Here is a 27,672-nt window from a genome sequence, read left to right on the forward strand (position 1 = left end):
TAAGCTATGGAAGTGTTAGTTGGTGTGAGATCTTGCATGTAACTTAATATAAATATACAAAATAGCATTTTTAACCGATTTTTTTGCTTAAATGTCTTAAAATTAAGTTTGGTTGGTTGACTGACCATTTTCTAAAAGTGGGGAGGTGGGACCTTAAACTAATGCTTTCTGCATGAACATGAGCTAAAACCTTAATTTCTACTGTTGCAAAAGTTGCAAGTGCACAGTTTGTGGCTTGTTATTTATTATTTAATTCTCAACATCTTGATTTTATGAGAGACGACCTCTCCTGACCCCACCAGCAGCAGATAGCTGGTGTTTCCTTAATAAGTAGAGAGCCTGAGGTGCCTGGCTGACCACTGCGATTGTGCTGCCAGTCCAGAAGAGGTCCTCAGAGGTGTGGTTTAGCAGGAATTTAAAGCTGGGGGTCTTTCCACGCCGTCCCTGCTGATAAAGAGAAGGCCTGTATCCTCAGAAAGGGCAAAGTAAAATGACAGAAAGAACAATAAGGTCAGGGAGGAAGCTAATCACATGGCTGAGTGATTGGAACACAGGAATGGGAAAAATAGGGGAGAGGAAGAAGGAAGGAAGAAAGGAAAGAAGGACGGATTGTAAGACGGACAGAAATGAGGGTACGAGGGTGTGACAGTAAGACGGAAGGAAACAGAGACAAAAGCAGGATGTGCAAATGACAGTTGGCTCAGAAAACAGCAAAGGAAAAGAGCAAGAGGATAGCAGGAAAATATAAAGACTGACCCACATATAGAGGCTTTAGTTAAAGTCTGTAGATTATGGAAACAAGAGTAAAAGCTTTAGTTATAATAAAAGAAAAGAAAATTTGAGATAGTTATAAAAAATACTGCCTTACACCCAAAATTCAAACCCAAGACTCCCCCCAAGATGTTATTCATAAAGTCCATAATCACAAATAAACTGAAGAATCACAACATGTGTCGTACACTTTAAATTAAGGTATTATTGGTGCAAAACAGCTGACCTGCACAATGGAATTTGCACTTGTAGAAGGAATTTGTAATAGTAGGAAAGTGTGTGTGTATCAAATATTGTGCAAAACACATTCACACACCATTGCTTAAAGAGAATATTTCGAAATGAAAAATAAACACAGACGGAGTACAAATCAAACCCAGTGAAAGATTATCTTAAGTTTCTACTCCTTACATGTTCTTTCTCCATAAACGTGACCTTAGGCGCTACAGCTCCCTTCATTCTGGATTACCTCACTAGCGCCCCCTACACAACCCTGTGAGAGTGGCACTTCCCCCCTGTACCTGAATCTCTCAACCTCGGTTGGCGTCTGTGGTAGATCCAACAAAAGCACTCTGACGAAGGTGAGCAGGGAAACGTGGTGGTCTGGGTTAATAAACAACACGTCACAAGTCTCTTTGGACTTTTTTCGATACCAGACCGCCATCTTCCCCTCAACTTAACTGAGAGCGTCTAAACATAACCTTTAACATCTTTATTATACAAGTGGATGTAGAATCCAGAAGGAATCCATATGGCAAGAAGAGCCTTCTGTCCCTCTCAACAACACAGAACATATCGCTAGGTCCTCCGAAGCTTCCTCAACTAGCAGAGTGAAGACCTGAGAACACTGATAACTGATAATGTCTCTGTCTTTGAAGCAGCTCCGAGCAACGTATTGATAATGTCTGTCTGGGCTGGTGAGTGTTACTACTGTTTGGGTTGTGACCTCGTTGACTCCAAGAAGTCTGCTCTCACATTCCTCACATTCCCCACAGACCCAGACCCATACTACCACCCCCCACTTTCCAGAGAGGTAGAGCTGGACACACACACATAACCTGGGTGGTATAGAAGATGTTTTCAGCTCAGCTGCTCTGTAGAGAAACAGGTAACATGTTACGAAACCTCGGCTGAAGCTGTAAACATGTTTGCCTGTAGCTTTGCTGAACTGTAAAAGGGACAGTTTGTTGAGCTTCAAATACAAAAAAGACAAAAATAAGACAAACGTGCATACATCCGTATAAACAGCTGTGGTTATGTGCACAACTTTTTTCATTTCTGATTGAAATGGTTCAGATTCAAGGTTTAAGGTCGACTTTCATCCGATGTGATTCATCACCAAAGGGATTAATACTTTGTGTATTTCTATTTTAACGCAGGAGTTTCTTTTATTGAGTTGTTCCAAATCAATGCATCTTTACAGATTTCTGTCCGACCCCAACCAAGCCAGAGAGAAAACTAACTGAGCCCGACCCAAACCCGACAGGCATTCTGTTTTTTTGTGTTCAAACCCGAAGTTTTCCTCAATTACAGACACACGCAGCAAAATAAAATCAAGTAAATAGCCCAGCATCTTCAAACAGATTGTACATATTCACATGCAGAATCTATTTATAGAGATTTAGACGGCGGCAGACTTGAGGCACTTGGGAACAACAGTTCGGCGCACTCTGCACAGTTCTTGTGTCAGTGTCCAGGTATGTTATCCTGCAGGGGCTGATCCCAGACTGGGCTCTCTCTTCACAATGGTTAAGGTGTGACACAGAGCCTGCCTGTGGGGCTGTGGAGGGACTTCCAGGGCAGGTGGTTTCGAGACTTTAAAGCTCGTATTAAAGTAATTGGACTTGTTTGGGTGGGAGTGGCCACAATCGCAACCATGTCCAGTTTGTTGTTTCTGCTGGTCGTGAAGTTCATCTCTAGTAACACTGCTCTCAGGTTGGCAATGTTAGAATTTTATGAATACGATGAAGTGGCCATAAGGGTGGGTTGTTTTCTGGTCACAGATCACATTGTACGGTTCATTCAAACTGGGACGGTCCTATGGGGGGTTAGGGTCGACGGCCGACACTGAGCAAAGTGGCTGGAAAGTGAGGGTCTGCCCAGTTGAGGTCGGTTGCACAGGTTTTGTGGACAGGTCAACCACCAGCCTGTTAGGCTTAAGGACATTAGAGATCGAGGTGGAGCCCAATGTCAGAGCTAGTCAGTGGCTCTGGATCAGGAGGAGAGACACCACCTGGGCCCAAAAGTAACAGCCGCACCTTGGACATTGCCGATGAGCCCATTAGAGGTGTCATCTGAACCCCTATGAAGCAGGATGCCCACCTGATGACCCCAATAAAGCCTTTACCACTCTACACCCTGCCTCAAATGCCATCATGGCCCCCACTTAGAAACGCTCAGTGGGCTTAATCACCCCCCCACTCATGTTATCTCAGGCAGAAGCATTGTACGAGGGACTGTATCACCTGGGTCTTAAAACAGAACCTTGGCATTTGTGTTAATGGCTGCAAGTTCCCTCGGCAGATAGCATGGTCGGCCATTTAGAAACTTGAGCTCCACGAGTCCTGTGCAGTGCTTCCAGACAACTACGGCATCCTGACACCATGCTTTGTTGATACAGACACACAGGCCACCCCCTCTCACCAGACAGAGATGTTATTCAGTCCATTATCTACTCAGACAGTCCACGTAGAAGAATGGTGGTAACCAGAATGTCTCTGTAAAGACAAAGACACAGTGGTCTCTCATCTCATGCCAGGTAGTCTTCTGTATTCTCAGGTAGCACAGTTTGATATCCCAGGGGTGCAGGTTCTCAAGGTGGCAGGCAGGCAGTCAGTGAGGCCTGTAGCCTAGCCTGAACACTTTCGTCTGCCTCCATCTTCTTTCATGCTGCTCAAGGTGCTTGCTCGAGCTTCCTGTAGGTAGGTGAAGCCGCCATGGTGCAGTGGACATGGTGACTGTCTTTCCTCGACTGGAGCATTCGTATGGAGATCTGCCGATAGCTATCAGAGACATGTCTGCCGACGCTGTCACTGTGAGAACACAACAAGTTAGAAGACTTGGAGAAGATTCAAGTTCGAGATTAATAGATTTATTCTTGTCTTATCCCTCCATACCGTTTTTAAAACCATTTTTATAAACTTTTTGATTCACAAGTACCTTTCATTAAGATATTTTACAAATTTTTGTTTTATTATTTTGTTCTATACAGTTCTACAGTATAGCTCTACAGTTCTACAGTTCTATACATTTTATTTGTATAATTTGTATAATTATTTTTTGTATAATTTTTCTCTTTCAACTTATTTTTTAATTTTCATACTGATTTATCCTTTATTTCCTTTACCTCTTTTTTAAAAATCTTTTTACCGGTTTTACTCTCTACTTTAAAATGTTTTATTTTGCTTTAAAATTGTTTTAAACTGGGCTTTTGGATTTAAAAATATTTTCTTTAAAAAAGGTCTCTGGGATGTTTTGAAATGTCCCTTTACAGCACCTTGAATCTACCTCTGAAAAAATGTATTTAAGGATAAATCAATTTTTCTAATAAAAATATAACGAGAGAAGATGTATTAATTTGATGATTAGTTAATATGCATTTAAGACTTTTTAAAAAAGTTCATGTAAAGGTTTATTCAAAAATTATTCTTAGAGCTAAAATTAGGATTGACATCCTTTGTTTTGAAGAGTTCCACCTATTAGATACTGTAGCAATACGATGTTTTTTGGTGAATATGGCCATTGGTCTTTAAAGGCTGTGTTTGTTTGGTTAGAAAATTTGCAGCATAACCTGGAACCGAGCAGACGTCTCTGCAGCCTAAACAAGGCCTCCTCCATCTGACGTGACCATCGGTGGTTTGAGGATAAACTGTGAGAGCGACACGGACAGGGAGAGAACGCCTGTGTGTGAGCATGTTGGGAAACATCTCAGCCTTTCTGGAAACATTTCTTCTCTTGGAAAAACACTCTACGAGGAAGAACTCACAGGCCTGTGGTTTATTGCATGCTGCTACCGTGGAGCCTGCCAAAAATAAGACCATGGTAATTCTGTGCTCTCCATAGCTCAGTCCATTCACTGGCTTTATGTGTTTGGCAGAGAGTTCCACAGGAAATAGAGGGACTCGCTGGAAGTTCTTCACAGCAACTCTAAGAAAACAAACCGGTTTCCTCTTGGCAAATGAGGTGATAATGCATGGAAACCCAAACCCCTTCGAAATCCAACATGCACTGTCTGACCATCTTGGCATTTTTCATTTTGCTCACATACGACAGTTATTCACAACAGAGCATTTTTACAAGAGCTAAACCGCGGTGCCCAAATAACTTAAATATAACTGCGCTAATATAAAAACTTTTAGTTATTATCCTCTAGTTTCTCTATCATCCTTTTAACGTAAAGAGAATTTATTGTAAAAAAACAACTGATTCCCTCTTATTTAAATGTCATCTTAAGAAGTCTTAATTTATTAACTGCAAAGGTACCGTTGTGATGTGTGTAGGATTTTGTGTTGTCAATGCGATAATTATTACATGCCAGGTAGTCTTTGATTAGAATTAAGGTTTTGCTTTGAACTTGAACTTTGTAGGAATACTTTTGTAATGGAGACATTTCACGTCTTGATTTTTGACAAATTTGAGTACATTTCTAAAAACCCGTTTTTAATTGGTGGTGATGCGAAATGTTCAGTTTAATCACTTTAAGATAAAAATGACATTTCTGAATTCTTCCCAACACCACTTCATAAAGTGTGGGTCAGTTTATATGGCAACATTCACTCTCCTCTTTTGTGCTAAAAATAGTTTCCTTCATTTATTACATTTATTTATCACTTTTTCATATTTAACAATGTAAAGATTGACATGCTGTTAGTCTATCACTATAGCAATGAATAATCATACATGTGTAGTATGTGGAACATATATGGTGTGTTGTGCAAAAATAACTATATCCTACAGGTCATGGGTGTGTGTGTGTGTGGGTGTGTGTGTGTTTAGGAAGTTGTTCCAAAGTGATACAAATGACCTGAACACTCTTTATGTGGATTAGTGAGAATTTAAACATCCTCTGGCTGAGACAGGCCTGGAGCATGTGAACAGAAAGACACTTAGCGTGTCGGCTTTGAAGTGAACTGTGTCCTACCAGCTGCTGCGGCCACATCTGCCTGTCTGCCCCACAGAACGAGTCTCGTCTCTGGCCTCTGTCGTCTTTTCTGCCCCACAGGAACAAAATATGACAGAAAACTGACGTGAGTTTCCTCGAGAGTTTCCTTACTGTGACAAAACAAAGCAGCCTTTTCAGTCAGTTTAAAGACTGCTGTCTGTGTCCGGTTCATTCAGTATTTTTTAACTGTGATTAAAATGCACACAATGCCCTGTAAGGAGCACAGAGAAATATAGAATTTAAATACGATGAAATAGGGAATAGCACATCTTTTAAAAAGGATGTATAAAATTCAAAGCCTGAGAAAAGAACTTGGAGACAGTCTGGCAGTGTGGAGGCCAGCAGGTGGAGCCTTTGCCCTGCTGGCGGTGAAGCTGAGGCGTGAGGGATGGCTCCACCATTACTGACAATAAAAGGAGACACCCCCCCAAAAGTCCTGCTCAGATCCAATTTAAAGATCTTTCGGAGTGATCTGAAAGTGAGAGCTGATACTGTGTCAGCAGTGCTCCATCACAGCCACAGAAGGTCACCTCATCACTCACAGAAGTTAAAATATCTGGTTGGTATCTAAACAGTTTCTGAAACCACTGTAGGATCTGATGAAAACTGGTTTTACCTTTGGGCAGAAATCCCAGTAGGGTCCTGACTCCTGACAAACAGCCCTTGGGAGAGACTTGTGTGTTGCAATGTGACCTCTGACCTCTGTGGGTGTGGAGGCTGGATTCCACTGCAAATCCGCTGCAGTTCAACTGCACCCCTTTCCAAAGGCCACTGTTATTTTTCTTCTTCCTTCTATCAGTTTCCTCGGTATCTCCCACAGCAAGTAAACACACCACTTTGTGACAGAAAACACACTTTGCAGCGTCGGCACTGCTGGAAGAGAATCACCACGGTGACCATCGAGATCAGAGCCATGTCTGTGTGCTCAGGTTTTACTGCATGAACTCTTGTCATCTCCACCTGGTTTCTTTTTCTTTTTACGATCACTAACCTGCATTTTTCCTCTTTAAGATCACCTTTTCCTAACTCTTCGCACAGTCGTCACAACATAGACTAAATCACAGATCTGTTGTTCATTGACCGCAAATTTCAAGCTCCATGAAATACCAGGGCCACCGAACAGTTTTCCTCCAGTTCACAGGCGGTTTCTCAGCCTTTCCTAGAGGATGGTGTTTGGTTTCCTTCCACCTTACCCTCCATTCCTCAGCCTCACAGAGGAATTCTTCTCCTTGTGGAGGTGGAAAGTTTATGACCTCCAGCCACATGATCAGACGTCTCTCCTGGACACAATTACCGCGGGATGTCTAGACATATCTGCAGACGACTGGATCAGGCATGCAAGAGGATCTTTCTCAGGTGCCAGCGTATATGGTGGGATTTCAGTGACACCTTGTTGCGTTTATTTATATGTAACTATTCTATACATGTATAAGGGAACACAATGTAGCTTTATTTTGTATTCACGGCTGTGGCTGAGGGGTAGAGTGGTCGTCCTCCAACCTGAAGGTCGGCGGTTCGATTCCCTGTCTGAACCATCTGCATGCCGAAGTGTCCTTGGGCAAGATGCTGAACCCTGAACGGCCCCCCATAGAATAACAAAGTGCTGCAAGTAGATGCACTGTATGAATGGGTGAATGTGAAACTGTACTGTAAAGCGCTTTGAGTGGTCTTCATCAGACTAGAAAAGCGCTATATAAATACAAATCCATTTACCAAATCCATTCAGGGATTCCTGGATCAACTTGTGTTTCGTTTTTTTCAATGGAAATTACAGTTTTTTCAACTGTAGCATATTGTAGCGTCTCTTATTTGATACCTATTCATAACCACAAGGAGGTAATGTTTTCATCCCTGTCTGTTAGTTTGTTTGTCAGCAGGTTTTGGCCAAAACTACTAGACAGATTTTCATGAATGAATGGGGCGTGGGCCAAGAAAGAAACCATTCAATTCTGGTGCTGGCCTGGACATTGGTGATGCCGGTTATTTTATTATTTTCTTTACATTTTCACCAACTTCCAAGAAATATAACTCATGGATCTTGATGAAAATTTGTCAGGCACATTTAGGGGTTCTCATTTCCATGAGTATGCGCATTTTGGTGCAGCTTGAGATAGGGGATCATGTCAAATTGTATTTTCAAAATAAATACATAAATAACAGACACTTCATTAGTAGCAGCAAGTAATGAATTGTAAATGGAGACGACATTTCCACTTTCATTATTCAGAGACCAGGTCGCAAACATAAACATTAAACTCAACATAAAGCGTGTGGTCGCGCTGCAGCTCAGCACCAGTGTCTCTCCTGAGGCTGTCTTTTAAAACTGAGGATCCATCAGCTAACAGCTCTCACCTGAGCTGATTGATCCTGGCCCAGCCCCCCCTCACCTCCACAGAGGACTAAAAGGCCTCTCCAGCCGATGTTTCTGTACCAAGCAGCGCTGCGACGGCAACATGTGTTTCCTATGAAGCGCGGTCTCCGGCTGGAGCGCGTTCAGAGGCTGCGTTTATTAACGGCAGTGGAGTCGCTGAGAGCTGGCTGTGGCGGGTGGCGGGCGTTCAAACCCAATGACTCACAATCACACCAGAGACGGCAGGGGTTCACATCCTGTGTGAGTCCTGTCCGGGGGTCACTTCAGGCAACAACAGCCCCTTTGGTGAACGTCAGTGACAGATTGTGGTTTTTCAGTTTAATGCAAATAAAGAAAAATGTTGTTAGTGAAGTCACTCAGTTTTAATCCAAAACCACAATCTTTCCATGAGCCTCACCAACATAACATTAGCATTAATAACGCCGGAGTCACCGTCAGCGGATGTTGTGCAGATATATGAAATATTTTAGTTGAAAACAAACACGTTGTCTGTGACACAGTCGCATAAATGTTTCCCGCAAAACAGATCTGCTCTTGCGTCAACGTTTTATTGGAATGTCATATCGAGGAGACAGGGTTGTATTCAGTGCGCCCACAGGGTGGAGGGGGGGGGGTGGGGTGGGGTGGTGTGGCCCCAGTTAGTCCTCCACCCAACATAAGGCCTTTATCTATCAAAAGCCCTTTATACCCTTTTTACACCACAATTATTTGGTCATGAAAACCAACTGAAAATGGTTTGTGTTCATCCTAGTCGTGATGCCCACTTTACTACACAGTTTTGCCATTCACACATTCATACAGTGCATCTGTGTGCAGCACTTACTCTGTCAAAGAGATGGAAACAAAGCTATCAAAGCTATCACACACACACACACACACACACACACACACACACACACACACACACACACACACACACACACACACACACACTTGGTGTCAGACAGCCTGCCATGTGGATCTCCCTCCAGCTTCTATATTTAATCTGTTCATTTCCTCTCTGGGAGTGGGGATGAGAGGCAGAGACAGCTCCTCTGTAACCTCACACATGCAGGAGCTGAGCAGGTTGCAGGAGCTGAGCGGCGTCCGGGTGGAGAGCGAGCCGGAGCCGGAGCAGAGAGACGAGCCGTGTGTGTGTACCGTTGTGGTGCGATGGCCCCCGAAAATATTTTGGAAAAAATAGAGTAATCCGAGAGCAGATAGAAATAGAAATCTCTAAACAGTCTTTAAAAGTGTTTGGCAAATGGCCTCTCGGCACCATAAATGCATCACACATGTGCCGCCGCTGCTTTGACGTAGACCAGGAGGAATATGTCTGGAGGTGATTCTAAAACTAAAGGATAAGTCTGGGGTTGCCCTGTTTTTTCTAACAGACAACACAGTCCTGACTTTACCTGTCTGTGGCCCTCAGCTCCACAGGTTCCTGCAGGAGACGTACATCTTCACAAAATGCTCCCAAATAGGTTTGCTCTGAATATTTCGAATGAAAATTAGCAATGATGGGTGTTTTCCTGAGAATAGTTAAGAATAAAACAACATATATCATTATATATGATGAGAGGTATGCATTCTTTTCTCTTTTGGAGGATGAATGTAAGACTAAAGCCTGTGATTGGATAAATGTTCAATCAGAAGTTGCTTCAGAATATCGTTTATCATTATGCGGCTTTGAAAAGTTTGCCAGGCTGATATAGAAGATGTGACACTGACACGCAGTGAAGAAAAATATACATTTTAATGAAATAAAATGAACATGAATGTGATATGTGACCACATGGAGCAACACGTCTGTCTCTTCGCTGGGACAGATTCTTACTAATTTTCCCAACTGGGGTAACTTTTTATAATTAACTTCCTTGTTTACATTGTATAAGTAGCACACAAACTATTAATAAATTATTTACAGCAGGAATGTTAACAGTTCATTAGTGTAGTAGTTAGTGTTTTGCACTTTACACACATATTAATTAAAAACATTAAACTTAAATCTTCTATTGTTGTTGAAACTGATTATTGTAATCATATAACAAATGAACCTGTATTTTCTTTCTTACTTACTATGTGTTTCAATAAAATTGGAATTTAGTTTTTTACTTTTTTGAAAAATCTAATTTACATTATCTTGACCAAGAGTGAACCATTAAGAGCACATGTTTACCAACAGGTACAAACCAAGTTAATAAACGCTACACAGTCCTGAAGGAAACAGAAGGAACTGTTCATCTCAATCAATAAAAGGATGAATGGCGGCACTGAGGATGCCCCCCCCCCTTTTGGAACATGATAAAGATTAGTTTTGATAATTATTATTCTAAATATTGGCAACAACAACTATAAAAACTCGACTTGTCTGTATCTGACGTGTCTGTTTGGTCCAGAGTGGAGCTGCAGCCAAATGAGGTGAAAGGTCACAGGCTCCAGCAATAAAACCAGGAGAACCACAGTCTGTGTGTCTGTGCTGCTGAAATGAATATTCACCCTGTCACACACACACACGCACACACACACACACACACACACACACGCACACACACACGAAGCGTTCCATTTCAGTGCAATAACACATTTATTTCCTGTTTCTTTGTGCCTCCGCGGGCTGGAACCGAGCTGCTTGCCCAGCAGAGACGTGCGTATGAACCCACCCTGAGGTAATGGATCTGTGCAGCCATTGATTGTATTGGTTTGATGCTGACGCCGCTCTGTCTGAAAGGGAGGGGTCTGCACAGAAACCCCTTCTTTGGGGGTCTCAGGGCTGTGAATGGGGCTTATGAATGAAGTGAATACCGGCGACAAATTAACCACACACCGAGTAAATTGACTGCCTCTGTGGGAGGAAGTTATGCAGGCATGAAAATAAATGTTTTGTGTCGACAATGTGCGACTATATGACCACGTTCGATTCCACAAAGCTCAGATGTTCAGCGAGCATTAAGCTGCTGGGCTCACCGTGTGGCAGGGGAGAGGAGCAGGCTGCAGGATCGTGGGAAAGGTCCTCCACGTAAGGCACTTTATTCTTTGTGTTTGTTGTTCTTGTGTAATTGATCTCACTCCACGTCCACAGCGGAGCTCTTCAAAGGCCCGCAACTTTCTGTTCTTACGCCTGCACCGTGACATCAAGTGGAATTATTCGACATGTCTTGTCCATCACTTTACCAAAAGTTCAGTCTGACATGTTTTTGCGGGTTTGTACATTTTTGGGGAACCCACAAAAGCTGTGATTTGTGTTTCTTTGTGTGTGCCGCTGTGTGTGCTGTACTATGAGGGGGGGGGGGGGGCACATGTGCAGGTACTCAGCAAATAATTTCGTGAAGGTCAAAGAAACATTAACAGACAGGAAGCAAACAGGGGAGCGTTAGAGGAGTGTGGACGTTTTACACAAACAAATGAAAGACAACTGAAACGTTTGTCTTTATAAAAACACACTTTTCGAATGTATATATACTCTTTCTTCCATGAGAAACCTCTTGTTTTCTATCAGCCGGATGTGGATACTTCATAGTATTTATTGACAAAAGCTGCACCCCAATAAACAAAGACTGATCTATATTTTCACTTTTTTGTGATGGACCTCACAGCTTGTGTGACGTGCTGTTGTTTTCAGATGGTATCAAGCCTCAATCAAAAGGACAATGAAAGGGCCTCACAGGTACAAGTTGTTCTTTCACCTTCAATCATGTTGAAGAGAATCACAGAGGAATTTTATGCGGAGGAAGTACATGTGTGAACGTAAAAGTCTGAGTGAGACGCTCCAGATTATCTGCGGACTTTCTCCGCCTGGCCTCCTGATATAAAGTCCGTAGACTTTATATCAGGTTTTGTAAATGCTGTTTTGTACTGTTTTGTACATGTGTGAAAAGTCTGTTTGTTATTTCTTTACCATGTACTGTGAAGCACTTTGTAACCTTGTTTCAGATCAATACTATATAAATAAAGTTGATGATTATTAAAGTCCGTATACAGTTCTTCATACTTTACCCTGAGGTCATGTCTGAAAACAGTTAAGTGGTGAATCCTCCTGCTGTTTTCTCTCATTTACTCATTCAGACATTATCCAGAGTTTGGGGCTTGCAGGAGAAGCTCCAGAGCAGAAAAGAAAAGTTTTACCTTTCTCCCTTTCAGCCCCTCCGGAGATTGTCCGGAGGTCAGTGCACGTCTTGGGAGCAGCTCCACTCTTTAGTGCAGAGTAGAGGTGACAAACATCTCCTCACTGCAGCAAGAGCTCAGAAGAAATACAAGTGGAAAAAGTCGGCTATCTCCACATAATGTGGCACTGTGCTGTTGAGTTCATGAGTTGTTTTGTTTCTGTTTTACCACAACTGTAGCCTACTGTCATGGCCTTTGAGGCACAAATATGTTTACAATTTTTCTACAGACGTTCTGTTTGCACTTTTGTTATTGCACTAAAAATATGCACTATTTCCGGATGGATGTTCTGCTTTCTATCTTTTGTTTTATATTAATGTATACAGTCTGATGTTAAGCAAGACAGGTTTCTGTTTAAGAAAGATATCTATTTTATTCAGTTGATTTAGTTTATTATTAAAGTGAATTGCTGGATAATAATTTGTTTTCCATGTGTTCATGTCAGTCAAAAATATGCATCTAATTGTATTCAGTGTCGAATAGTTAAAAATTCGTTTCACTCACAAAAAAAGCGGCTAAAAAAATTCATCGCGCCAGGAAGGGTGAAGGCGATCGGGTGAGGTGTCCCTTCTTTATTTTTCAGAGAGTTTTTCAACCCTAGGTGACACTGTCTGGTGTTTAAACACATTCACTGCTTTCATTCACAACCCCCACCCCCCTGTGAAACCCATTGAAACCCATTGGAAATGTGAGTTTAATTCATAAATCCGTGCTGCCATGTCTGACCTGCAGCTCCGGCTCCTCTCTGTTGTTTCTGGCCCACACTCACCCCCCCCCCCCCCTTCCCTACTGCACCCCCCACGCCCCCGCACCGCATTATCCACCCACGGGAGGAGAGGTGATTCCTCTCTTTTTTTTCTTCCTCCTCTTCTTTTTCTTCTTCTTCTCCTTCTTTTTTTTTTCAGACCCCCCCCCCCCCCCCTCCTCCTCCTCCTCCTCCTCGCTGAGTGGAGTCCGGTTCTCGGGGAGTGTGGATGTGGTTGTTGTGCCCGCGCTCCTCACACGATCGACAGCCCACTGAGCTGTCACGCCTCGCCGCCTCCTCCTCCTCCGCCTCCTCCTCCGCATGGTCCTGCCCGGTGCCGCGGTGCTGCTGCTGCGCTGTAGCCGAGTTCCGGCCGCTGCTGCTCGGCGTCTCCCGAGTCCGATGTCCCGGCGGTGTCCTCCTCCTCCTCCTCCTCCTCCTCCTCCTCCTCCTCCTCCTCCTCCTCCTCCTCCTGTCTCCTGCTCGCCGGGCCCAACCCTCCAGCTGCTGCCTGCGGGCTCCTCACTCCTCCTCCTCCTCCTCCAGCGCCACAGGTCGCTCAGCCCGCGGGACTCCTCCAAGTGGACTACACACGCGTAAAAGTCCCGCTGAAATTACTGGCCCCCTCGTTTCTTTTCCTTTTTTTTTTATTAGTGGTGCTTTCTTTTTTTTAAAAATTCCTTTTAAATTTTTTAAAAGAAGTGTGTTCCGTTCACCTGGAGGACGGTAGGAGCCATGAGCGGTCGCGGGGACGAGGCCGGGGAGAGCTCTGGCTCCCAGGAGCCCGCTGGGGCCGCGGAGCCCCAGAAGAGGAGGCCGGGGAGACCGAGGAAGCCCCCCAAAGTAAGTGTCGAGGGAGGGTGGTGAATTATACAGACTTGAATCCACCCGGGGAGAGGTAGAGAGCAGAGAGCTGCCCGGTGTTCAGCGTGCGGAGCCGCAGAGTTGAGACAAGTCCTGCAGAAGTGTGCCTCTGATTTGGATCAGCTCGACAATAAGTGCTTGATATTGATTGATCTGATTTTGATATCGATCGCTGTGCTTTACACTGAAGCACCCCCACCCACCCACCCACGACTCCTCCATGCAGGTCTCTGTCTGCACAGGACCCAGGGAGCTACAGTATTTCCTACAAATAAGGAGGAATGCGCCTGTCTGCAGGCCTGGCTCCGTGCCACTGGTTTTAAATGACAACATGAGTAAGAAGGAAAGTATGGGGATGAGTGTAACTCGGATTCAGAGACAACTAAGGGCTTTTTTTTAATACAGGGTTGAAGTGAAGGATCAGCAGAGGTTCACAGCAGAACCAGCACGTCAGGGCTGCAGTGTTAGTGAAGGTGTCTCCTCTCAGATTGCTGAGGTAGAACATGTTGAAACAGTGTGAAGTTGCACCACCAGATTATAGTATTTGCATCAAAAAGTTGAAAGTTTGAAATACTGGAGTGCAGAAGCAGGTTCAATAATAAATCCCCTGCATTCACAAGAGTCAAAAAGACATCAGCAAGTAATAAGTTATATGTAATACAAATAGATAGAATAGATAGAATAGAAATATAGAAACATATGAATGTAATTAAACTCTTCAACATTCCCTCTATCACGGCCACCTCCCTGGCTGGAACCCTAACCTTCACCCAAAGCGTTTCCTAACCCTCAAACCAAGTCTTCCTTTAAAGGCGTGAGGATTGATGTTCCCCATGTTGTGGCTGTGTAAACAGATTTACAGTGCGTCCCCACAACATGTGGTGGCCAAAGGGGGGAAGTTCAAGGCTTTGTTTCCCATCCTTGACACCCATGTCATGTCCTCCCTCCCTTTCAGGAGCCAAGTGGAGAGCCTGTCCCCAAGCGACCAAGGGGCCGTCCCAAAGGAAGTAAGAACAAGGGCCCCTCCAAGGCAGCGCAGAAGGTGAGGAGCCTTGGGACGTGAAAGACACACACAGACACCAGCACTCATGTCACTGTGGAGGACATTCATCACGTCCCCTACAGCCAACACATGGCGTTTAGAGTGGACACGTGTGGGGACTATTAACTGTTAAAGCAACTTTTAAAACTTTGATAGTTTGAGTAGATTCCCTGCTCCGTGGTCTTATGTTTCAGAAGAGAGTCTCTCCATATCTACAATTCATTCACATCTGTTTTTCGAATAAAGTCATTAAAGGTCCAGTGTATACGATTTAGGGGGATCTATTAGAAGACATTGAATCTATTATTCATATTTATATTTTAAATTAAGAATTGCTATGTTTTGTTATTTAAGTATGAGCCCCTCATATCAACTTATGGAGTGGGTCCTTCTCTGCACAGTCCGCCATGTTTCTAGCGCAGAACAGACAAAGCAACCACTGGCTCTAAGAAGGACCTTTTATTTAATTAAATTTTTTAAATTTTTGTGTTAACTGAAGTTTACCATACACACTTGGGCTATTTTTAATCTCTGGTAAACGCAATTGTCGGAGTTTCACCGGCCAGCCCACTAGTATACACTTATGTAAGAAAACGTATGTGAGCAATGATGTAACGCAAAACTGAAAAAAATTAAAGGAATACAAATATGTCGCGATGAAAAAGTGGCGCCATATAAGTAGAAAACACAGACCAAGATGTCAAGAGAGTTTGTGGTGGTAAGGGCCGGTGTCAATGTGCTTTAAACGAAATACGTGCAGAGTTAATACGTTACCTCTTGCAGTCTGCAACCTCACCACTGGATGGCACTAAATCCCACACACTGAACCTTTAACTATTCATGCTATGACTTTTGGCTAGCGTTTTGCATGAGCTGCAAACTTTACCTCTACTTCTGTCGCAGTGTCATTCCTGGAGAAGCAACATAGATAAGAGTCGTGATGCACAAAACAATCACTAAAGCGTCTTTCACACTGGACGACCCCCCCCGACACACACTAACAACCACCCACACACATCTGGCTTTTGTCTTTGTTGTGAAACACTACAATCAGCATTCATTCCCAGGTCAAATGACTCTGCTGTAGTCACGGGTATTTATCGGCTCCAGCTCTGACTGGCATGGAATGTCTGGACATTTGTAGACATATTTACTTATTCTTTGAGCTGACAGTTTCGGATTTGTCAAAGTTTAATTTTCAAGTTTTTATAGAGCTGCTTGTGTTTAAATTTCACTTAGAATTTGGCTCCTTAGAAAAAAATAACTATGAAGAAAACATGTCTATATTCTTAGAGGTATCTTAAAAGTTCGGTTTTATATCAATGCTGACACTCGTGTATCTTGTTGGCACCAATATTGAAAAAGCACAAACATTACCTGAGACCTGACCTATGTTAATGTTGATATCAATAATCTGTTCACGTTCATTACAAGTATAAAAGAAATGGCCTAGAGAATGTCTCTAATTGACCCACACAGTTGTGTGTGTGTGTGCAGCCAACAGAGCATCATAACTCACTCACTTTGGCTGTGAAAACGCAAACCCATAAAAACAGGGACAGGCCGACGTATTTGTGTGCGTCTGTGCTGATACACACATGCAGCCATAACTCAGCTGCACCTTCACACACTTGTGTACACATCTCCACAGCAAGAGGGAGACAGCGTGCGTTAGAGATAAAGTTGATGGATGAAAAAAGGTTAAAGTGGCAGAGGAAAACTGATCAAGAGTAAAGCTTTGACGTTTCACAGCGATAGCCTGCCATACTTTCGGCTTTCTGTTACCATTCCCCCCCCAGTGTCTTCATTCACGAGACAGATAAAGCTGTGATAGGCTCACGTTGACAGCAGCCTTAGTGCTCCCTTGCCGCGGCGCACCACTGTAAACATTGTGAACCACTCTGCTCTCGCCATAATCCAGTCGAATCTCATCTGACACTGTTATAATAAACACTGACGATATCGGTCTGCTCGGATGAAAGGGGTCCAGGGTCAGCCCACACCTTTAACGTATACTCTTTAAAAGTTCATTTCCCCTTCCCATATCAGTCACTTCGGCAATCTCTGACAGATATCGCAGCAGCTTGTAAGAAGAAAGGATCTTACTGCGCACCTCGATGGGATATTACTGACCTTTTTACTACGAGAAAAAAAGCACAAGGCGGCATTTAAAAAAAACTCTTACCCGGAGTTCTCTCTAAACTCTGCGGTTGTCCTCAGCAGACAGTCGCACGATTGGTTGGTTGTTTAGAAATAACCCCCCGACAAGGCAAGACAGTTGTGTCATTACTTCCATTAGGGTGCGGAGGTGGATGGATTGATGAACTTCACTCGGCCTAAAGCAAACAGAGTCTTACAAAGTGGGCTCTGACCTGTTCTGAATGGCCACACTCAGAAGGCAGAACAAAAAGCAAAGCAGTCCCAACCTGATGAATCGTACAAATGGAAATAAAGGCTTACACTGTCTGAAAGTCGCACTTTGCAGACGTTCATGCTGTTGCACTTAATTACACATGTGAAAACCTGTTATTAACCAGCCAAGCCAAATTTTGTTATTAAGAATATATCAAATAAGGTTTCAATATTGAGAAATAAAACATACAGTAGCCTAAAGCCTAAATACTTTCAGGTGGCCACCGTTCGGTTGCTTGGTCCACACCAGGGTTTGATTGACAGCTTTTGAAATAACCCAGATGAAGGAACATTACAAATTAAGCGAAGGGATTTGAAATTGTTCTAACCATACTGGCTGGGAGGCTAAGTTATTGTAATCCTAAACCTAAAATGGTCGGTAATTTGTACAATTACCATGAAAAAGCATTGGTGAAAATTTTGAACTGTTACAGAGAAAACCACTGAAACTAAACATTTTAAACTCCGGAGAAGTTTGGACGCCAGATCTAAACGTAGCTCAAAGTATTTTCACATTTAGAAACTTATTTCCTTTACTCAGACTTTGACTCCTAACATTGATGTAAGAGGTTTTTCTAACCTTAGCAAAGCTTTGTTTCTAATCCAAACCACAAACCCTCTTTTACCCTGGACAGGTCATTTTTCATCCTAAATCTGACCAAACCAAAACCACAACGGTGGCACATCAGAAAACGGTCACATCAATCTTCTTGTAATAGTCACTTACAGAGTGGTTTTTAAGGTGATCCAGCCGAGAGGGACAGCTGACGAGAAAATGCTCACATGCGTAATTTTGACGAAAGCAGTTTCCTATGACCTTCTTTGACCTTTTCTTTGCAGACCTTGTTGTGAAATGCCATTTTTAATATAAAATAATCAAGCATTCAGTTGCTATAGTTTGGTCCCCTAATTAAGAACATATTTTAATTGGCTTTTAAAGAATATGACCTTAGAGTAGTTTGGTAAAAAAAAGAGTAATATTTCGTTTCACTCGATCAGGTCGTTTTATGTAAAAATAGAAGGGATTCATGGCAGGTTCCCTCTGATCCCTAAGAGTTCTGTGCTCCTGCAGATAAGCGGTGTCTCCCTGCTCAGACGTATTAAACACAAGGATGATTAATTGAACAGGGTGTTGTCTTTCAGACCATTAAACCTCCACATTAAAAATGCAGGATCCCAAAAGGAGAACTGGGATTAGAGTGAACTGATTGGCGAGCCAACAATGTCATGTGTCGTGATGAAGCGCTGCTAATGGACATCGTGACTAAACATCTTTTTGTTGTATCCTAGGATCCTTAGCTTCTCTAAAATTGGAGGCACCTATTCATCACCTGTCCTGGCTTGACATAACCCGATGGTTTCTTTTATTTGATGACAAAAGTAGCAGATTAAAAGTTAATTTAACGCATCAGCAAGAAAAAATATGGGATGTACACAATAACAACCAAGGTGCTTCTTTACCTATACAAGCTGGGGACTGTACTATAGAGTTCAACAAATCCATCTTATAAATATCTGGCCTCACTGAACCAAACATCGGCCGTAGAGGATAACCATTTACTCTGGTTTTCAACTAGTTCTGTTTTCCTACTTTTTGTGAAAGAGGCAGAATTGTTACCAGCAACACTGTCAAAACCATGAAGACAGTACTTCATATGTTATGAAGAGCAATGCTCGTCCTTGCTGGTAAATTATTGTTCAAAAGAAGCTTTGGTCAATATAATTAATATGTAAATTGTGAAACATTAACTTAGTGTGATAAATTCTACCCCTGGTTATTAGAAGCTCTGTTTAAAAACCAGAGTGGACACATGGTCTAGAACAACAAGGTGATTTTACTCACTCTACAGTCTTTTGTGCTAGTCAGGATTTGTTGATCGATGTTTCTGGTGGTCCAGTGGTTTGACTGGTCAGCAGTTAACCATGAATTATGGCAGCCTAACCGAGTAAGAAGGGAGTTACCTTCGTAAAACTTTAAAACCCAGGATTAAAGCTGAAATCCCCTTGATATCCATAAATCCTGCTTCATAGTGGAGGCCTCAGGTCGACACCAATGCATTTCACGAGTCCTTCAATTTTAACAACCTTAGAGATTGCGTGTCCTTATACCATCAAATAAACCCAAGAGGATTGACCAGTGCCAGGTGCACTGGACCTTTGTCGTGAAAGTAACACTAGTAAACACGTGGTCAGGGTTGATCTGGTTTGGTTAGTGGGCACACACACTATTTGGTTAGGTTTGAAGAAAGATTGTGGCATGAGGCTAATATAAGTACTTGTATATGTGGTTATGGTCATGGATAAAAGAAACAACATTGACGATAACTTATCAGATGCTTTATACACAATGTAAGGTTGTTTAGCAATAAAATGTAACTATGGGCGGCTTACATGGCCAAGGTATTAGCTCCCTGTTAAAGGAGGACAGTCTCGTAGGTGCATGTGCACCTTGGGAAGACAGACTGTCAGAGATACTGGGAGTTTGCTCTGTGAATAAAGCCATATAAGACAGGCTGGTGAGATATTGACAGACTCCACCTGCGGCCATGTGACCAAGCTTTGTTCTTCAGTTTCAGTCTGACAAAGGAGCTGGTGTTGTTTACTGCAACAAAGCTGAACTCGTTCCCAAACACCAACATATCACTGATACAGGCCTTTGGCTCGTCATCGTCTGCAAAATTCATTGCAGCTCATCAATTTGACTAAGATTTCACCTGACACCCAGCCAAAAACCGGGGAACCTGGATAAATCCCATGAATTATTGACTCTCGTCTGGTCGTGTTAATGGTGGATGACTGCAGGGCTTCACTTCTGGCTGTGGAGGACAGATTCAGGTCCAGCCTCTCTCGATTCCCTTAAATTGGTCTGTTATCTCAGTCAGAAAGGTAATTCAGTCGCCTTGGGCCAATCAAACAGGGACATTCCTATATATTTTTTTGATAGTAAAGGAACGTACACACTTGTTGCTTTGCAAACTTTTATCATTTCCATACATGCAGTCCAGAGTGAGTCCATACATAAGTACTCTGGTCACTTTATATCATGCAGCGTCTCCTCAACGCTGGCACCTCAATGTCAAATCTGATGGGACAGAATTTGTCAAGCAGATCTCATCAGAAAGCTTCATTGGTTTGGACGTTTATTACATACTCTGGGGTTGACTTAGTTACCACGTAGGTCCATAGTCCTTTAACTAATAAACTATATTCTCTCAGAAAAGTGCTTTTTAAAACATTTTAACTGAAAAATTCTGCAGTGCCTAGTCTGGCATGTTTACTCCTGGGGTAGCTCTTGTCAGACTGCGAATTACTAAGCCCTAAATATAAAAAAGATTTCTATTCTATTATGTTTTAATATTCAATATGTAATGCATTTTGTCCCACACAGTATTTAGATATCCACTAAAACATTATTATTTTTATCATTTCATAGGCTGTGTTAACATTTAAAAATACAGGATAATGTCTGATAACATTTGTAACAGAAGTCCATAGAATTGACACAATTAGCAAGCAAAATGAAAAGGAAAATACAAACGCACATACAGCCCGAGACCAAACGTATTCCCACAAAGTCTACATTAAATCAATCAAATAGAGAGGAGTGTTTGCCATTGTTGTAAGGGTTTTGTTTTTGCTGCATTGCCATACAACCATTGTGCCACTTTGTCAAATCTGTGGGTTTTCTAAGGAAAATACTTTTATTTACATTTTAACAAGTTTTAGCAACAGGCTCAGTGATTTTCCTTGAACAGTGGGTGCTGTACATTTAAGCAAACATAAGTCCAACAGAAAAAGTGGCACCCGTGTTACGGAACTAATTCAGCTGTAGATGAATCCACATTTAAAGCTGTTAATGCTCTATGGCTCAGAGGAATAAGTGAACAGTATCAGGCTTTCCAAACATGTAGGCACCTGCTGATGGGGTGAATACAAAAAAGGTCAAACATGCGCTTAAATTGTGTTGATTCTTGAGGTAGAGCGGGTTGTCCATTAACCAGAGGATCGGTGGTTTGATCCCAGTCTTCTGTGTTGTGAAGCGCTTTGAGTTCATCAAGACTAGAAAAGCTCTATACAAATACAGAACCTTTACCATTTATTTAAAATGCTCAGTGACTGCAGGTCACTGTAATGGACGGATAGGTCATTATAGAAAACTTGGTGAAGTAAATCATATTATTATGGTTCATCAAAATCTTGCTGGATCATGTTTTTGAGGTTTTGGACAATCTATCAGTTCAACATTGTGCCCGAACCATGAGAACACAGTGATATCATTAAAAGAGGAGTCAGACAAAGACAGGAAAGACGACACAGGAGTGCGTCAATCCCACTTGAAACAGAGTCCCAGGTTTGGCAGACGTATTTGCAGCAGAAGTCAAAGGTGCAGATCCATCAGCTGTTGGTTGGTGTCCAACCTGTCTGGTCGTGTGACTGCTCATGCTTCTTTTCCTATTGGACTTAGTTGTAGCGGCCTCGCCTTTTCCCCACACCTCAGTAATTAATTTGGCGAGCACACTGTTATTCTAAGTGATAGAAACAACAGCCAAAGCCATGAAGAAAAGACCCAAGCTACAATATGTCAAGATTTACCCGAGCCACAAAAAATAAAGCCTTCAGAAAAAGTGCGGCCCCCGGGGTATTGACAAAGTGGCCATGTTTTTTTTTCATCACATAATTTCATCAGAAATAGCTAGTAAGCCTCCGAAAATTAAAAAAGCTGTATCGTGAAATACCTTTTGTTCCGTTCATGTTCTAAAACAATACCGTGTTCAATCACACATTCACATGTATACCACTGGTATGCCCCCCGTATATGTGAAATGAGTACATGTGTTCTTTTTCTTTTATCTTGCCGAGGTGTTTTATATTAAATGTCGTGCATGTCATGGACTCATGTATCTATGATCTATGTCTTCACAGAAAGCCGAGGGAACTGGGGTGAAAAGACCCAGAGGACGTCCCAGGAAATGGGTGAGTCTGAGTGTCTCTTCAGGTCCGAGTGTGTGTCTGCGTCTGGCATGCCGGACATTGGAGCACATGTTACACACAGCACAAGGGTTTCTGTGTCAGTTGATCCAAATCAGTTTGTGGCAAGAGGTGAATGTGCATGTGAAGAAAAAAGGAACAAGTGATTTTATGAAGACACACTATTTCCCTATCTTTTTGTTTTCTTTTTCACTGTCCTAACATTTCCTGGCCCGATTATGCTGCTGGTGTGTGTGTGTGTGTGTGTGTGTGTGTGTGCGTTCAAAAATGTTTGCGTTATCAGTCAAAGAAAATGTTTACTCTCCACGCTGAGCGCAGGAATACTTAAACAATTCCTCTGACAGCTTGAAGGCCTCAGTGTTTATCAGCTCCAAACGTAACAGAGCTGATTGATAACGCGGGGGAAAAGCAGCTGGCATTTCAAAGTGCCACCAGGAAGGGCGCGGAGGGACGCAGGGAACACAAACTCTCTCCTGCATATATCGTTTCTGCGTTTTTATGTGTCACGGGGGGGGGAACAAAAAGGCGAAAGCGTGGAGGGTCATAAAGTGTGTGCTTTATATCTAGTTTCCTGGAAGGAGTGGTGTATTCCAAGAATCAACTGTGCATATTTACTATCTCCACCATTGTTAACACTCTGCTGGTTTACTGGTACGAGCTCATGCTGAGGCTTGTTAGCTCCGTGCGGCGGCTCTAAAATCTAAAGCAAGTAAATTAGCTGCTGGGTTCACATGCAGGGCAAGTGAATCCTCCGCCTCCACGGCCTTCTTCAACAGCAGGCCTACAGTCCCCAGGATGGAGGAACTTCCAGTTGGTCAGTGTAGCACGATGGGTGTAGTTTAAAAGACAAGTGTCAAGATTCAAGGTTCAATTAACCCTGTTAGAAGTTGATTGGAATTGGAAAAAGAAGATACATTTTTTGTATATGTTGCTTCATTGTTTTGTTTGCTTTACCCTCCACTCACACATGTCATATTAGGATTATTAACAGGCGGAGCAAATAACTATACTCTGCTGTTGTCAGGGTTAGGGTATGCTGCACCATATGTCATTTAACTTTTATGCTTTTGGCTGACGGAAGTGGAACCTGGTTTTCTGCTGTTGTAGCCAAATGGTTTAACAAGTTGTATGTCATCAGAGTAAAAACTCTAGATTCAAGTGTTCCTAATAAAGTGCTCGGGCTGCAGGCCACCGCTGAACCCTCAGACTCAAACTGCTAAAAGAAGTTCAGATTTACTGCAGCGTTTCCTTTTTAGTGCTGCCTACCAGTGCCTACACGTCCCAGGTATACTCACCTACCCACTAAGCCTCCATTGCTTTATGTCAGCTCCTCTGGAAGAACTACACACAGGCCATACCGCTAATGATTGAATGCATTGGCTGAACGCCATATGACCATCACAGGTGCCGCTTTACAGCTGCTCTCTGCTATATCTGAAGGAAATATTTAACTAGCACATTGATCCGGCAGCAGAAGAATTAGTCTCTTTTGCTTATTTTCCTAATGTGTAGTTTAAACACAACTACTCATTGAGGGACAGAGCAGCAATGTAACAGGAACATGAGTCTGAAATTCAATGTAAATGTCAAAGAGCAATTATTTTAGTTGAGACTGACAAACTGACCTTCAACCCTCAGCTTGTGACTCATAGCCATCGACTTTCTGTCTCCATAGAAGCGTTATACCTTCTGTTTGAACTAACCCTAACCCATAGGATGTTGGGAACCAGATTCAAAATTGAGTTTAACAAAGTAATTAAAATATGTACATTAGGTCACATTTTTTAATTGTAAGTACAACTTTAACCGACCTAAGTAACATTGACACCTGCTTTTTGACCTCACCATGTTGTGTGCCCAGTCAAATGGATTCAAGAAATTTGAAGGGCAGGCGAACATTCTTCCATTTATGGTTACATTTAATGCTGGATTTAGATACAATAGACCTTATTAAAAGTCATGCACTGTGTCAACCCCACTGCCACCACAACTACACTGGCAGGAACTGCTCGGATTGGTCAGACCTGGCTGATCCAGGGTCAGTGCCTCATTGGTATGTCCTCTGGCACCTCCACTGTTTGGCTGCAGGTCCTGTCCTCTATATGTGCAGGTGCTGAGATGCCGACCAGCTGAGCAGCTTCCTCTGCTGGTAAAAGCTTGAAGGGGTAACTCTGCCCTCCAATAGATGGCATTCATCGGTTGTGCACAACAGTTCCGCTTCTCTGCTGCCAAATGGCTGCCGTCCATTGGATTTTATGTGTTGGTTCCTTTACAGGCAAGCTTGTCCCTCTTTGCATGGAGGCAACAATGAAAACCTGTTGTTTCCACAACAAAAGAGGCTTTTATAGTGTCAAGTCTTGATGAATTAGTAGCAGGGGAAAACAACACTTGTGTTTTGTAATAATTGAGGTCAATTTGCTCTTTGACCCTTAACTGCACTGAGCATGCTCCAATTAAAGGTGCCCTGTTGAGTTTTCTTGTGCTTGTCTTGAGATGAACACAGTAAACATTTCCTCAATTCATCCTTCTGTTGGTCAAAGTGTCACTGCCCCAACATCTGTCCGGTCAGTGATGGAATAACAAAGGGTGTATGTTATAGAGGTCTGTGCACAGTATAAACTCAATTAGGATCGACTGTGAATGCTAAACCTGGAACCAAATCCGGCCCAGGAAAAATCTCACAGCTGGAAATAGCAGCCTTGTCCTGCACAGGGTGACACTTCCACATTTGTGCAACCGCGGGATAAGTGTTTCCTCCATTTCAATGAATCCAGCTCTCATCATTTCCCCTCCAGTTACAGCAGTCAAAGCAATCTTCCTCTGGATCTGAGAGACCTAAAAGCAAATGTTGAAAGGTCCGTTCAGACAAATTCCTAGTGTGTTGTAGCTGACCGTGCCAGCTACGAGGACATAGATGTACTGGTATTGGCATACGTGCACTATGTGATAAGCACATGTTGACCGGGTCGATATATCGGTCAGGATCTAGTTCCTCCTCATCACTAGGCTGAGTTTTTCTTATCTATTCTAATACTGTGCAGAGTTTCTGCCATGTACATAAACTGTCAAATATGACCTAATATTTTCCCCTCTTGCTTGATATATATTTAACATTCTACTAAAAAGCAAAGTTCTTACTTTGCAGAGAATTGAACATCACCTCTCAGACTGGAGGAGAAAGTCCAAAGGATTAAAGTACAGAGTTCAGTAAAGTTCCCAAGCAGGTGTTTTAAAATAATGTGCTTTAGTGTGAGTAAATAGAACAGTAAAATGTGATATATGAAAATGAAATATAGTTATTTGTCCTCCATGGGAATTTCTATTGACATCTATGTCAATGTCCAAGAATTTATTTTCCCAAGTTCATCCCAATTCAGAAATCAAAGGCCAACACAACCATTTGAGTGCTTTAGGAGAGGCTAAGCACTTTCCCCTGATGGCTCAAACATGTGAGGAGGAGATGCGTGGAACCACTGGTGGAACGCAGCATAAGGCGTAGGGATATCTACAGAAAGTGTCGTTCGTCCACTGCTATGTGCATTGGTTGACGCCCGTCTCGCAAGAAATATCATAAGGATATCACAGGATCAGACCTTGGGCGGGTTTTCTGAGATATTCTCCCAGTTACTTAAGCGAATCCCTGTGCTTGATCCAGTGATGGCACATTACAATAGCAGGAACTTTGAGAACAAGGCGGAATCTCCACATTTGAGCTTGTGTGGAGATAAAGGCCGTATGAGCACAAGCATGAGCTCCTGCAGTGTGACTCTAACTTTGATCCCCCAGCTGTCAGAGAATGTGGGGGCTTGTGAGAGTACTGGAGGATGAGGATTTCTCTGTCTGTTCTCTGTGTAAAGTTCCCTGACGCAGCACTTGAAAACCTCAACGGAGGCTTAACGCCGTTTTGAACAAGGCCATGATCAAAAGTTCAAGGTGAGCAGCAGTAAGCTGTCTCTGGTGCTTTTTCATGAAGAACAACCTTCAGGCCACAATTACTGGGACGGACAATCTTCTCAAGATTCCCATCGCCACACTAGGGACAAAGGCAGAATCAGGGGAGGTGTTTCTCTACTTGAGGAGAGAGGATCAAGACTTTACTGAGGAACACCATGACACATGATCGCCTTAATGCTCTGGCTACGCTCTCCGTGGACCAGGGACTTATCAGGGACATTCCTCATTTCAGTAATAGGGTTATTGAGAGCTTCGCCACCCAAAAGGGCAAATTTCCTGTTTGAATAAGCAGACACACACACACACACACAAGGCAGTATATTCCACAATGTCTTTTAGAAAATTTTAACATGCATGTCTTGATACTGCATTTGCTAATATTATTGTATTCTGTAAGTTAACACAAGAGTCAACTATCTAATGATACAAATACTTGCTTTACTTTTCATTATACATCTGTGGCAGTTGACCATGCCACAGGGCTCTCACCACAGTAGGCAGAGTCAAACCACTCTGGCTTTAACATTTTCCCTTACTTTATTCAGAGACCAGTTGCAAACATAAACTTAAAACTCAACATAACATATGGTCTCGTTGCAGCTCAGCACCAGTGTCTCTCCTGTGCGTGTCTCTGAGTCCTGAGTGTTCTCCTGAGGCTGCATTTTAAACCTGAGGATCCATCAGCTAACAGTACCTACTAGAAACATTAAATTGCCCTAAATTATTTAACTCTATGTGTCAAGATAATTGAGTTATAATTCAATCAAGATTTGTTTAGTAATAATAATAATACTAATAATAATTTACATATTTTGTGTCATAGGGGCAATCTAGAAACCAAAGTGTAACTTACAATATATCATAAATAAACACATGAATAATTGAAATAAAAAGTAGCAAATAGTTAATATTAAAGTCACATTGGGCTGGTTATTGTCCATTTGTATCTGACTGAATATGGCACATCTAGGAAAGCTCAAAGGAAACAAGGATGATATATGTTCCCACAAATGCCAAACAGGAATTCCAGCGTAGAATGGGGGAGACAGGAAAGAGAAGAATATATTCTTCTCTGCATCACCCTCCTCTATTTGTGCCTTGCCCTTTCCACTGGACACTTCCTCTCCGCCAGGGTTTGGAAGCCAAACTGTTTCGCCGCCCTCGGGCGGTCCGCCCTGCCCTCCACACAGCTGCCTCTTTGTGTTGGATTCTCCGCAGTC

General features: G+C 42.6%; 1 protein-coding gene across 1 annotated transcript; it reads left to right on the forward strand.

Annotated features, from left to right (window-relative positions):
* Positions 1-13,926: 13,926 nt before the first annotated feature.
* hmga2 (high mobility group AT-hook 2) lies at positions 13,927-24,631 on the forward strand. The gene is made up of 4 exons (XM_061075936.1): positions 13,927-14,034; positions 15,011-15,097; positions 22,433-22,483; positions 24,587-24,631. Exons 1-4 carry the CDS (start codon positions 13,927-13,929, stop codon positions 24,629-24,631), a joined length of 291 nt encoding a protein of 96 aa, XP_060931919.1.
* Positions 24,632-27,672: the final 3,041 nt, after the last annotated feature.

The sequence above is a fragment of the Limanda limanda genome, chromosome 1, assembly GCF_963576545.1.
Source record: "Limanda limanda chromosome 1, fLimLim1.1, whole genome shotgun sequence".
NCBI lineage: Eukaryota > Metazoa > Chordata > Actinopteri > Pleuronectiformes > Pleuronectidae > Limanda > Limanda limanda.